The sequence below is a fragment of the Alligator mississippiensis genome, chromosome 1, assembly GCF_030867095.1.
Source record: "Alligator mississippiensis isolate rAllMis1 chromosome 1, rAllMis1, whole genome shotgun sequence".
NCBI classification, from domain to species: Eukaryota; Metazoa; Chordata; order Crocodylia; family Alligatoridae; genus Alligator; species Alligator mississippiensis.
Genome location: NC_081824.1, coordinates 411367461 through 411381364, shown reverse-complemented (window position 1 = coordinate 411381364; position 13904 = coordinate 411367461). Strand labels below are relative to the sequence as shown.

The 13904-nt window shown below is 45.5% G+C and overlaps 1 protein-coding gene across 5 annotated transcripts in view; it reads left to right on the top strand.

Moving 5' to 3' along the window:
• The window catches only part of ERICH6B (glutamate rich 6B), an 81453-nt gene that overhangs the window by 16452 nt on the left and 51097 nt on the right, over positions 1-13904 (top strand). For all 5 annotated transcript variants that reach the window (XM_059727286.1, XM_059727228.1, XM_019500459.2 and 2 more), the window contains exons 3-4: positions 7368-7425; positions 12448-12563. In XM_059727286.1, coding sequence (XP_059583269.1) covers positions 7368-7425; positions 12448-12563 — 174 coding nt within the window. The remainder of the gene's footprint in view (positions 1-7367; positions 7426-12447; positions 12564-13904) is intronic.

Below are 13904 nucleotides of genomic sequence, written 5' to 3'. Positions count from 1 at the left end.
AACAGTTAGACCATATCAGTCACTTCAGAAAAGCCCCAAACCAGGGGCAACTACATCCTGGTGTCCCTTAACTGCAGGTGCCCAAGTTTGAGAATTGGACCCAAAATTGCTACATAAACAGATGGGGTTTTTTCACCAGTTCTGTTCAGTAATGTGGATGGTTAGCTTTGAGATCAGGTTCAGAATTAATCTAAACTCAAGTCTGAATTGTATCTATAGGCCATGTTGAAGGCTTAAAAATTCCTGCTGAAGTACGATTTCATCAGTGAGCAGAGTAAGGCAGAGGAAGAGTGCTTTTGGAAATCCTATCCTATACATATCAGGAGTTAAACTGACACCTCTGAATTTATGGAGCCTTTGAAATCCAGATTGGAATTTGTGGCTAATGCCCGTCTTCAGCAGTCAGAGGGATAAATTACATGCTAACATAATACATTGAACAAAAGACGTATCTAAATGGACACTTAATAAAAATACAAATATCTAAATCTAACTATAATTCTTCACATTATCCTCTCCTTCTAGCAGCGTTCCACTGCTTCTCAGATGGTTCAGCTAGCATTGCCAGGCAGATACCGGAGGGAGGGAGAGTTGTTCATCTGCATTTATTTTTTAAAGTAGTCTTTAAAATCAGAAAAATCAAGTTTACAATACATCTCTCCTGCCCACCATGGGTTTGCTTCAGCACCAGTGTCATGCTGTTTTAAACACCTCTTATTAGAGTCCCCATTATATGCTCTCTTGGGTATGCTCAATAGTTTGTCTTTAAAACTGTTAGTAAGAAATACCTAACTATGAATCAAATTCTCCTCTCAGACTGGTATAAATCAGGAGTGCAGATGGATTAATGCACAGGCCAATGGGGCCTAGGCCCAGGGGCCCCTGTCAATCAGAGGACCCACTTGCAGCTCACTCCTCATCAGCAAGGAAGCGAAAGCCACAGTTTTAAACTTGGTGCCATTTTTATCTCCCTACTGCTGATTGGCTGAGGGGCCCCAGCGGCCCCTCTGCTTGCTGTTGACCACAGGGGAGACAAAAACGGTGCCAAGTTTCAAACTGCAGCTTTCACTTCCCTGATGATGAGAAGCGAGCCGCAAGCTGGGCCCCTCCACCAATCAGCAATGTGGGGAGGGCCAGGGCTGGGCTGGGCTGGGCTGGGCACTCCACGCCTCTCTGGGCTGCAGGCGGAGGCGGGTGATGGCAATGCTGGGAGGGGTGGCTATAGGGGGGCAAAGGTGAATTTTGGGGTGGCTAAAGCACCCCCAAACTCCCCCCAAGCTCTGCCCCTGTACATGTGCATGGCTGCACATGGTCAGGAGGACAGCCAGGCAACTGGCTTCCTGCAAGTAAGTTTAATGGGGGGAAGGGGCATGGGGGAGGGGAGGGGCATGGTGGGAAGATCAAGGCCCCCATGGTGAGGGAGGGAGTGGGACAGGGGCTGAGGCTGGGGGTGCTGCCCAGCCAGGGTGGTGAATAGGAGCCCGGGGCCCAGGCAGGGAGCTGAATGAAGCTGTGGGTGGCTCATCTAGGAGGCCTGGGGGGGTGGGGAAGGAGAGCCCTGAGCCCACAGTGGGAAGCCCACATCTGCCCTCGCCCCACTGCGCTCCACTCTGGCTATGGTGGGGGGAGGGGGAATGAGGAGCATGGAGGAGAGATGGACATGTACCACCCCTTCCCTCCCAGCTGAGTCCACCCAGCCTCTCTCATGGGGCATGGAGGCCTACCGTGTCCTTGATAACAGCAGCATCAGGAGGGGAAGGAACCTCTGCCCCTGCTGAAGTCCAGCTCCCATGCAGGACAGGGAGCCTCCAATTTTGTGTTTTCCCAGGGCCACAATAAATCGTAATTCACCTCTAATCAGGAGTAACTAAACATCTCCTAACCAGTGCCTCTGAATCCCCTGATCCTTTGCCTAGCTTCTGCTGTGGACCTTGCGCAGTCCCTGCCTGAACATCTTCCTAGCCTGCCTCCTTGTTCTTAGTTCCTACCTAAACTGGCTCATAGCCTGCCCCTTGCCTAGCCTGAACCCTGCCTAGACCCTCAACCCTGGATTCCTGGGTTATGACCCTCTAACACCAAGCCAAACTCCCTATGCCCAGGTTGTGCCTATGACAGGACCCCTGAGTATCACGTTGGGCATCCAGCAAATGAGGCACACACAATTAATGGTCATCTTTGGAAAGTGTAATTTAAGTAACTTGCCTAGTGGCACATATTTTCTGGTAGAGACAGAGACTGAATCCAGTTTTCCAAGAGTAGGGTTACCATATTTCCAGTTTCAAAAAAGAGGAAACCTGTGGGGGGAAGGTATATGATTGTTGGGTGATATGCCAGTGCCCTGCTCCTGCCCTCACTCCTAAGCCACAGCACCCCCAGCCCTGCTGCTGCCTCTCACTTCTGACCTGCAACCCCTCTGTCCCTGCTGATACCCCTCACTCTTGACCCATAGGCCCCTGCCACCCCAGCCCTGCTGGTGCCCTTCAGGCCTGAACCAGAGCCCCCTGTCCCTCTCAGCCCTGCCAGTGCCCCTCATGCCCAACCTGCAGCCCCCTGCCCCTTCCCCCTGCAACCCTGCTGCCACATAGCTCCCTGCTGCCCCTGAAGAACCTTCCTACTCCCCTCCCCTGCTGCAGCCCTAGCACTGGCAGGTACACACATACCCAAACACATTACACACACACACACACACACACACACACACACACACACACACTTCGCTGATGCCCTGGCCCCCAATTACCTTCCACCACTGCCCCCTGCCCCAAGCTGGGAAGTACCAGGAAAGCAGAGGCACAGCAACATCCCGGACATTTGCTGATATTTTAAAAAACCTCCCGGACAGAGATGGGAGGACTCAAAAAGAGGATGTGTCCAGGAAAACCTGGACATGTGGTAACCCTATCCAAGAGAGCATTCAGATGCCTTAACCAGGAAGCTGCTTTCTCTTCCTATAGTCGTCTGCTTCATTCACAAGTAAGACATGGTTACTGTAGACATCAGCCTTCTAGAAAACCCTGATGTACCAAGTAGGCACACACTGAATGAGGCAGGAATTCCACAAAAAAAACAGTATAGTGTCATACATGGAAATTAGGCTTCCTCAGACAGCACAAGGAAGCCAAATTAAGTTTGCACAGGCAACCTGTAAGTCTGGCTTTTCCTAACTTCAGAGTGCTTGACTTTGCAACCTTAATAGTGATCTTTTATTGCAGGTCATTTGTCGCTTCCTAATTATTTTTAAGAAACAAATGGGGGAAAAAAACTCAAAAATCCCAGATAAACACAAGCTAAGGAAGAGTTCAGGCTAAAGCAAAATCATGCCACAACAGGGTCAAACAGACATTGTGGTGTGCTAGGACTGGTATCCTAGCTTTTGAGCTGTGTGGGACAGAGGTCACAACTACAGAAATGTACCAGGGCAGTTCTGCACCCTGGCTAGCAGCCATGCACCTGGAAGTGCAGCCGGATGGACAGCAACTGATATGTTCACACCACTTGAAGTTAGATGGAGTGCAGCCCCAGCAGATGCCCCAGTCATCACCTCACTCCCCCTTAGTTATGCTACTATATGTCTATACTGCTTCTGTGGTGCTCTTGACAGCACCACTGAGACACATACTCCACCTACCTGTACCTATTCCCCATACCCCAATTCCAGATATGAGGTGGTGAAGCTGCCCTGAAGGTGCCCTCTGCTTTCTCCACTGCCACTCTCTACCTTGTCCGGGTCTAGGGGCTCAGGAGTGCCACAGGGCACTCCCACAGAGCAGCCTCACTGCCTTGTTTCCCAGTATGGTGTGTGGGGAACAGGAGCAGGATCAGCAGGGCCATGATTCCCAGCAGAACTTTCAGGAGTGAGGCAGAAGCAAGACAGACATGCCCAGACCTTTTGTCTTCATGTGAGCTGTGCTTCACATAAGCCATGTTTACGGCAGTGGGGCCTAGATTCCAACCTGGGGCTTTTGGGGACCATCTGACTATATGTAAATTCTTAAGGTGGAGGCAAGGTAAGGACTATTGTCTTGTTCCCTCCTCCAAAGAGGCTCAGAGGGGAAGGGGTATCACAATGCACCTGCTTACAAACTAACAGGGCTTTAAGTGTAACACGGACACCAAAGCAGAGCTTGCATTCAAGGTACAGGCTAACCCAGCGATCTGCAATGTCTTGTGGTAGTAGGCTGGAATAGTCCAGCTCAGATCCTAGAAAGACCAGCACTAAGACCTGGCTGCTACTGCCACTTCTCCCTGCCACCGCTTCTTGCCAACACACAGCTGCTTCACGGCACAGGAAAGCTCCCTGCTGCCCAGCCATGGTGCAGTGCAGCCTGATACGGGCAAAGCCCCTGCGGCTGAATATTGCTCCATTTCCTCCCAACAAAACCCCAGCTCCTGGGCTGGAACAGGCCTGCGGGCCATGGGTTGCCAACACCTGGTCTAGCCCATAATGTAAATGTTTGCTTATGTTATATGGACTTCATGCATTGTTCCTTCCAGAGGGAAGTGCTTTCCTCTCAGATCCCAACTTTATTCAAGTATAAGGCACGCTCTTAAAATAAAATATTTCTCCTAAAAATGGCCTACATCTCAGTTGAAATTAAAAAATAAAAAGTTCTTACATGCATTGTAGAGATGCAGATCCTTATAAATGTGTCTTTATTTCATGTTTGTGTGTGTGGATTTTTTTTAATTGGGAGTCATCATATGTGACTGAGTACATCTTAAATCCCAGGATATCTTATATTTGAAGTAATACACTATGCATTTTCACCACATGACTTGCACATCTCCCTAGAATGACAGTAGGCATCTCTGTGCACCTAGCAGATTTATTTTTAAAATGTAAAAGGTCCATTTAAAGTCTCTTTTCTCCACAAAGAAATTAAGCATTTATAGCACGTACTCACATGAGCCGCATCCTTGGCAATAAGTCCCAGCCTCCCCCCCCCCCCCCCCCCAACCTCAGAATAGGTCAAAGATGCTGTCAACTAACTAGAATGAAATGCATAGAAAAACCTCTACAGATGCTAGTCTACTGAATGCAGCAAAACATTAAAGTGTTGGGCCACAGTCTTTTTTAAGTTGCAATTTAAAATGCAGAGACTGTAAAGAAAACCTTGGGTTTTCTTTAGTTTAGACTGGGGGGGGGAGGGGGTCAGTTTAGAACAGACTTAACATTTAAAATCAAACGTGGCTTTGGCAGGACCTCATTCTGGGCCCCAGTGAGCACCGTCACTCAATAAAATTTACATAGATTCTTACCGCCACACAATTTGGCAAAAAAGGGAAATTCCAAATGTAATTTTATCCACTTTTTCCCTATTCAATTGACTTTTTTCACCAAGAACAAAAACTGAAATGTTTTCAGGGCAGTGTTCAAAAGTAAATGAGAAGGCAGAAAAAAAGATTAAAGCTAGGGGAAAAAAATCTGTAGCTGCAAAATGCGTGTGAGGACTTTTACCTTAATCACTTCGATAAGTGAGGAAAACTCTAGGTTGTTCACAATGTCTTTTCAGTTTAACATTGCTTAATGCAGTTTGGCAAACTATAGCTTGTTTGTTTCTTGAAGAAGTCTATGTTTAAAATTTGGACTGAGTCAGCTGGATGTGAGACAACTTGATCATATGGTATGCTACAATTTGGTCAACTGCTATGCTTCTGTTTCTTGGTTGGATGACAGCAAGTCTTAGTATTGTCTGATCTCCAGAAATTTCCAACAAAAATACTTCTATCTGGTTCTAAAACAATTGACCCACCAGCGTAGACAAGCTATTGCATCTGCATCCATGTTTAAAACTGTTTGATTTAAAGCCACCTTTCTTTGGGTTAACCAGACTAGGTGCATCTGGCAGAGCCTTGTTACGTTAGTGCTTAAATTGATTCTAGAACAAATTTAAAAGTTCTTCACAACCTCTACAGCACAAGGTTTTCAGTTTCAAATACTCACGTTTGCAATCTCAGAACTTACTTTCCAGGAATACTTTCCAATGTTTGCTTAAAATTTGGCATCTCCTCAAACATTTCCATCAGTAAATTCACCTGCAAAAATATGCACTGAAAGCAAATACACAAAAGGTATGAACATTCTCTAGTAATGTTTGAATGCTACATCCATGTATAAATGTTGCAGAAAAATTGAGTAGGTATACTGTGTGCACAGCTCTATACCAACTCTTTTATAATGGGCACTATTCCTATAAAAAGCTGGAGCCAGTTTCACTTTCAGAGTCCCTCTTCTTTATGCTGCTCTGGCACTTTAAAAAAAGCTTAAAAGTGGAGATAAATTGGCAACCAAATACCCAGTCTTATACTGCCAGAGTAGTGTCATGGGACCCAAGCATGAATGTGAGTGACTCTGGCCCATAAAATTTGGCACACTGGAATGTGCATGCATGCAAGAGCTTAAAAATAGCATTTTGGTTAGTGGGATTTAAATGTTGTGCCATTCTTTCAAAACAAGGTGGCCAACATAATTTTAGCAGGACACTTATATGGACAATTTTTTTCAGCTGTCTGTCCAATAACAGTCAGCCCCTCTGTCTCTTTAGGTCTTTGATTGGCTTTCCCCCCTTTTTTATCCATAGCCCCCTTCCAGTACATTTTACACAGTCCTACTCTGGTTCTCAGTTCAGTGCCTTCCCTGAGAACTTGCTGCCATGAATGCACTTGAGCACTGGTAGACTAAGTGAAATGTCCACAGGAGCCTGCTCTTCTGCTGAGTGCAGGAAAAATGAAGGGATTGTGCCAATCTGTAGCCAGTCTAACTCCCTGCATGCAAGACTGTTTTTTGTCCACATCTCCCAAACACAGGGTGGCCTGCAGTGTATGACAGGAGTTCACATGTCTTGCTGTCAGTGGGAGTTAAAATGGCATATTGCTGTGAGAGCATCTCTCACTGAAGCTAACATAACCTAGCATGCTTTGGGCAGGAGTATACATGGCATGTTGTTAGGATTGTGGAGTTATTTTGATAGCACGTTGTCATGTCTTTATCCCCAAAAAGAGCCTTGATCTTAGCACTAGCACATGGTACAGTTTGCAGGGCATGATATGATCCAAGCTGCTTACAATGAGAACTGAATAGGAAGGCAAAGTAAATTTGATTGTAATACTTGCATCTCCTCCTGAAAAGTCTGTCTTCTGACTACAAGAGCTTTTTTACAACTCATTTTGGGGGCTTTATTTTTCCCCCTTCACCTAAAATTTATTGTATCATTAAAACAGATGAGAATATGTTCCCTGTTAAGACAGCAAGGTTTATCTGTAATACAAAACAGTGAAATTGCAAGAAAATTCAATACTAAAATGCCCCACTGTTCCACAGGAAAAGACAATATGTTTTAAAAGAGTTTTTTTTTTTCCCTCTCCAGAATGTCAGACAGATTCTCCATCAACTCTGCATGTTGGTTCTAAGTCAAAGGAATCGAAGTAAGGAGAGTAATTGGTAACATTTTTCTATCTAATTCAGTCAAGTTACAGGATATTTATACTGTATCTAGGCTAGTACTGTGAACACCTAACAACTGGAGATTTACAGTATGTCATGAACATTCACAATCTGGCAGTATCTGCTATATCTATGCTATTAATAATCTGGAAGTGATGTCTGTCTAAGTAATTGTCTTTGGGACTCTCATTGCTTGCTATATTAAAAGCGACAGTGTCAACCTGTGTAGACTTAAATATGTTTCTTTCTTAAAGGAAAATAAATCCTGTGCAACAGCCCTGGACATTGCCTACATGGAGAGACGTGATGTGATTTTTATTTTACAAAACGCTTTTATAGTGTGAGAGAAACAGTAGACCAAATGCCCAACCAGGGTAAACTAGCTCCCTTGTCTGCTGATCTAGCTTCAGGAGATCTATGCTGATTTACATCAGCTGAGGAGCTGGCCTATTGTTTCAGGCCTTCCAATATAAATGTTAGACATATCTAATCTTTCTGAGAGAAATTAAACAGAGATGCTGCAGAAGGCCCAAATAAACTGGACCAAATTAATCTCTGGAGTACTAAAAATGACACTACAGACAAATCTGACCCATTGACAGAGTTCCTTTGTCTATTAATACTTGAGTAATTTTTCCAATACTAAAAGATGTTACCTTCTGGACCTGTATGTAATACTGAAAAAATGGATATAATAGGCTTTTTATTGAGAAAGCTTTATTGCATAGCTGCATGAAGGGGCAGTGAAATATATTCATTATGGGGTATCAAACAGTGTGCAGCTTGCACTTTTGAATTGCATCCCCAAAGAGCAGAGGCAGCATTCATCCCAAATTTCTGAAAGATTGGGGAAAACATTATCCTGGGGTAAAGCCTTCATTGTGATTTGAGGAGAGATTAGCCACACAGCTTCTAAAAACACCTACGGGAGTTCACAAGACCAAGTAAATAGCCGGGGAAAATAAGAAAAATATTATTACATTTCTAAACACTTGGAGGAGAAGAAGGTGATTAGGAACAGTGAACATGGATTCACCAAGGGTAAGTCATGCCTGACAAACCTGATTGCCTTCTACAATAAAATGGCTGGCTCTGTGGATGCAGGGACAGCAGTATATGTGATATACCTTGACTTTAGCAAGGCTTTTGATACAATCTCCCACACCATTCTTGCCAGCAAGTTAAAGAAGTACAGGTTAGATGAATGCACTGTAAGGTGGATAGAAAACTCGCTGGATCATCAGGCTCAAAGAGTAGTGATCAATGGCTCAATGTCTAGTTGGCAGACAGTATCAAGTAAAATGCCCCAGGGGTTGGTCCTGGGCCCAGTTTTGTCCAATATCTTCATCAACAATCTGAAAGCCGGGATGGAGTGCACCCTCAGCAAGTTTGTGGATGACTCCAAGCCGGGGGCAGTAGTAGATACACGGCGGGTAGGGTTAGGATTCAGAGAGACCTAGACAAATTGGAGGATTGGACCAAAAGAAATCTCATAAGGTTCAATAAGGACAAGTGCCAAGTCCTGCATTTAGGACAGAATAATACCATACACTGCTACAGGCTGGGGACCAATAGGCCAAGTATCAGCTCTGCAGAAAAGGACCTTGGGGTTACAGAGGCCAGTAAGCTGAATATGTGCCAACAGTGTGCCTTTGTTGCCAAGAAGGCTAACGGTATACTGGGATGCATTAGTACAAGTGTTCCCAGCAGGTCAAGGAAAGTGATTCTTCCCCTCTATTCAGCACTGGTGAGACCACATCTGGAGTACTGTGTCAATGATACTGCCAGGGGTGACCCTGAACAAATCAAGAGTGACTACAGGGCTCTGGGTTCAAGGTTGAAGAGTATGGGGGCACAGGTGGCGTTCTCCTTAAGCCTTATGATCAAGAAGAAGGGCCCAGGCAGGAGCGGATGCATCCTGCAGATCGACACATGGCTGCGCAGATGGTACTGGCAGCACAGATTCAGCTTCTTCAACTATGGGATGTTGTTCCATAAAGAAGGATTGCTAGAAAGAGATGGGATCCACCTGATGAAGAGAGGGAAGAGCATCTTTGCAGACAGGCTTGCTAACCTAATGAGGAGGGCTTTAAATTAGGTTTGCCAGGGGATGGAAACCAAAGCACTGAGATAAGTGGGGAAGCAGGAGACCTGGAGGAAGCACAAGAAGGACAGGACAACAGGGGAGGCCTCTTTATTCTTAGTAAGAAAGTAGGACAATTGGATAGTTACCCGAGGTATCTGAACACGAACACGTGGAGCCTGGGAAACAAGCAGGAAGAATTGGAAGGCCTCACACAGTCAAGGAATTATGACATGATTGGAATAACAGACTTGGTGGGATAGCTTGCTTGACTGGAGCACCGTCATGGATGCATATAAGCTGTTCAGGAGGAACAGGCAGGGGAGAGGAGGAGGAGTTGCACTATATGTAAAAGCTGTATGATTGCTCAGAGCTCCAATATGAAATGAGACAAGCCTGTTGAAAGTCTCTGGGTTTTGGTTAGAGGGGAGAGCAACAATGGTGATGTCATGGAGGGTGTCTGACCACCAGACCAGGAGGATGAGGTAGAGGAGGCTTTCTTCAGACGCCTAGTGGAAGTTTCCAGATCACAGACCCTGTTTCTCATGGGGGACGTCAATCACCCTGACATCTGCTAGAAGGGCAATACAAGCAGTGTGTAGGCAATCCAGGAAAGTTTTTGGAGAGTGTTTGAGACAACTTCCTGGTGCAAGTGCTGAAGCAGCCAACTAGGGGCCATGCTCTTCTTGACCTGCTGCTCACAAACAGGGACGAATTGGTGGGGAATGTAGTAGTAGATGGCATCTGGGCAGCAGTGACCACAAGATGATTAAGTTCAGGATCCTGACAAAAGGAACAAAGGAGAGCAGCAAAATATGGACTGTGGACTTCAGAAAAGCAGATTTTGACTCCCTCAGGGAGCTGATGGGCAGGATCCCCTGGGAGGCCAGGCTGAGAAGGAAGAAGTCCAGGCAAGCTGGCTGTATTTTAAAGAAATGTTTTAAAGAGCAGAGGAACAAACCACCCGGATATGCAGGAAGACTAGCAAATACGGCTGGTGACCAGCCTGGCTTAGCAGGGAACTCTTCAAAGAGCTAGAACACAAAAAGGAAGTCTACAAGAAGTGGACGCTTGGACAGATGACTAGGGAAGAGTAAAAGAATATTGTTCGGGCATGCAGGAGTGAAATCAGGAAGGCCAAAGCGCAATTGGAGTTGCAGCTAGCAAGGGACATGAAGGGTAACAAGAAGGGTTTCTACAAGTATGTCAGCAACAAGAGGAGGGACAGGGAAAGTGTGGAGCCCTTACTGAACGGGGGAGAGGGGGCAATCTAGTGACTGATGATGAGAAAAAGGCTGAAGTACTCAATGCCTTTTTACCTCAATCTGCATAGGCAAGGTCAACTCCCAGACTACTGCAGCGGGCAGCACAGTTTTGGAAGAAGGTGAGCAGACCTCAGTGATGAAAAAACAGGTTAGGGACTATTTAAAAAAGCTGGATGTGTACAAGCCCATGGGGCTGGATGCAATGCACCTGAGGGTGCTGAGGGAGTTGGGTGACGTGACAGCTGCACCACTGGCTGTTATCTTTGAAAACTCATGATAATTGGGGGAGGTCCTGGATGATTGGAAAGGGCAAATATAGTGTCCATCCTTAAGGGGAAGAAGGAGGAACCAGAGTGACAAACCAGTCAGCCTCACCTCAGTCCCTGGACAAATCATGAAGCAGGTCCTCAAGGAATTCATTTCTAAGCACTTAGAAAAGAAAGTGATCAGGAACAGTCAGCAACCTGACTGATTGCCTTCTGTGATGAGATGACTAGGAGGGTGGTGAAGCATTGGGACGGGTTACCCAGAGAGGTTGTGGAATCTCCATCCTTGAAGGTTTTTAAGGCCCAGCTAGACAAAGCCCTGGCTGGGATGGTCTGGGGGTGGTCCTGCTTTGAGCAGGAGGTTGGACTAAATGACCTCCTGAGGTCCTTTCCTACCCTAATTTTTTATGATATGTTAAATGACAGTGAGGTGTCTAGATATTACTGTTATTAGGGAGTTATACAAATAGCTTAGATTCCCTATGCCCTGTGAGGCCTTCACCTATTAATGTGTTTACTCCCAGGTGTACTGCATCAAGAATCTCTTAAAATTCCTAGACACCTAATAAAAAGGCAGTGATGTGTAACAAGCTAATGGAATCACTAATGCAATAAAAAAGAAATCCCTCCCATGATTTTCTGGAGTAAAATCCAATCAGGCCCTATGTATGTTTTGGTTGCCTTTGCTTCTTATATGGAATGGGATACTGATAAAAACTGTGAAACACCTTTAAATTAGTTTTAAGAGTAAGAAGTGCAACAGCACCTACCTACATTACAGGGATGTAGTAATGGCCCAAAAAGAGCTGTGTCAGCTCCCTAATAGCAATTCAAAACAACTTCACAATTTGCCAGTTGAGCTTAGTTGAGAAGAAAGTGCAGAATGACAGGAGGATTCATAGAACCTCACAGATTGATAGACATGCTGAGGCCCAGAACACATACCTCCTTCTGCACCACAGATTACACCAACCTATCTCCTGGACTGTGGTGCATGTGGCATGCAGAGCAAGTGTGGCACTGCACAGTGGAGCTGAGCAAAAGCAACAAGTGTGGTTCACAGAAGTAGCAGAGGAGTGTGAGATGAGATAAGTAGTGCATTTATCCAAACTGAGATTAGGCTTCAGGCACACAATTTGGTTGCTCTTCGTTGAGAAATCCCTAGGAAACAGATGTAATGAAAGTAGTAAGCCCAGAGGCTTGCTTCTCTCTCCCATACACAATGGATCCCTAGTGATGCTCTTTGGGAGTGTTAAGGGTTGAGTTGCATCTAAAAATCTGAGTCTATGTCTTATTTCTAGGAAAAGTCCCAAATCCTGATGATTTTTTGGTCCCACCCTAGTCCCTATTAGTGACATTGAAGTCAAGCAAATGTGGCCCCTTTTGCAGGAAGTCTGTGGACAGCTCTCCCACCTCCCCTCAGAGCAGAAAGTATGACGTGGAAGATCTGATGACCCAGACAGAATGGGGCTACTCAGAGAAGTCTCTGGATGCCCATGAGGATGGTGAGTTTGCCCAGAAGCACTGGTCCCTGCTCCCCAATGAGCCAGCTTGTGAAAAATGAAATCATGCCTTGGCTTTGAAAAATGGCTTTGTGGCCTCAGTAAAATAGGGAAGGTTTTGTTCAACATGAATTTTGATATAGTTGAAGCAATTTGACAGGAGGATAAATGTGCCTCATTACTGATATGCTAACATATGTTGCCCTCCTGGTATTCTGTGCTGTGCAGGTGAAATTCTACACACAGGCTTGTTTTGCTTTATTTATAAGCCAAGGTTTGTACAGAGACTGACCAAGATAGCAGTGTTCAGATCCACATATATGTATGCATAGAAGTCACTTCAGATCTGAGGCTAGTGTAGAGGCTGATGATGCATAAAAGACAGAACAAGGAGCAATGGTCTCAAGTTGCAGCAAGGGAAGTTTAGGTTGGATATTAGGAAAAACTTTCTCATCAGCACGGTGGTGAAGCACTGGAATGGGTTACCTAGAACAGGCTGTGGAATCTCCATCCTTGGAGGTTTTTTGGTCCCAGCTTGACAAAGCCTTGGCTGGAATGATCTAGTTGGGGATGGTCCTGCTTTGAGCAGGGAGGTGGACTAGATGACCTCCTAAGGTCCCTTCCAACCCTAATTTTCTATGATTCTATGACTGGTGAGTGGCAGCAGAACTTGATTCAGAATACCTGAGTCAAGTTTCCCTGGCTCACAAGGGCCTGTGATTGAAAGAGCCAGTCTGCAGTGGATCAAGAACTTGACCAAGAGTTGGACTTACAGAGAGACCTTGCAAGACCTGGGAGCCAGAGTGGCAACATATGAAAGGCCTTGTGGTAGGCAGTTTTCAGGGCACATATGTTCTTTGCCAGCCAGCTACCCATTTCACTGCCTTAGTTGGCTACTGGGCTACTGGCTCTCTCATGTGATCAGTCTTCAGGGGGTTGTGAAATTCTAGATAAAAGCAAGGGGACATTCAATACCCTGAACTTAGTAATGTTTTTAGTTATGGAAAGGTCCTTTCTGCTTGCCAACCCCCCATGATTGCTACAAGACCCCTTGGGCTAATGAATAGCTTCCCCTTCTCTGATTGTTCCTGCTCCATGCTGGAATTGCCAACTAGGAAAACTTCACTTCAAATATGCGAGTATGTTAAAAATCATGAATTGGCCACCAGTCAAGTGGTTAATAAACATGGCCCTTCCTTCTCCTGCATCTTGCAGTGAGGAGATTACTTCCCCTGGTTGCCTAGGAATAAGATCATGGCAGATCACCCTTGAAGGACCGACTCTTTACTTAGGGTGTGAGCATGCAACACATTTAGATTAGTATACTCCATGTTCATGCTGGTG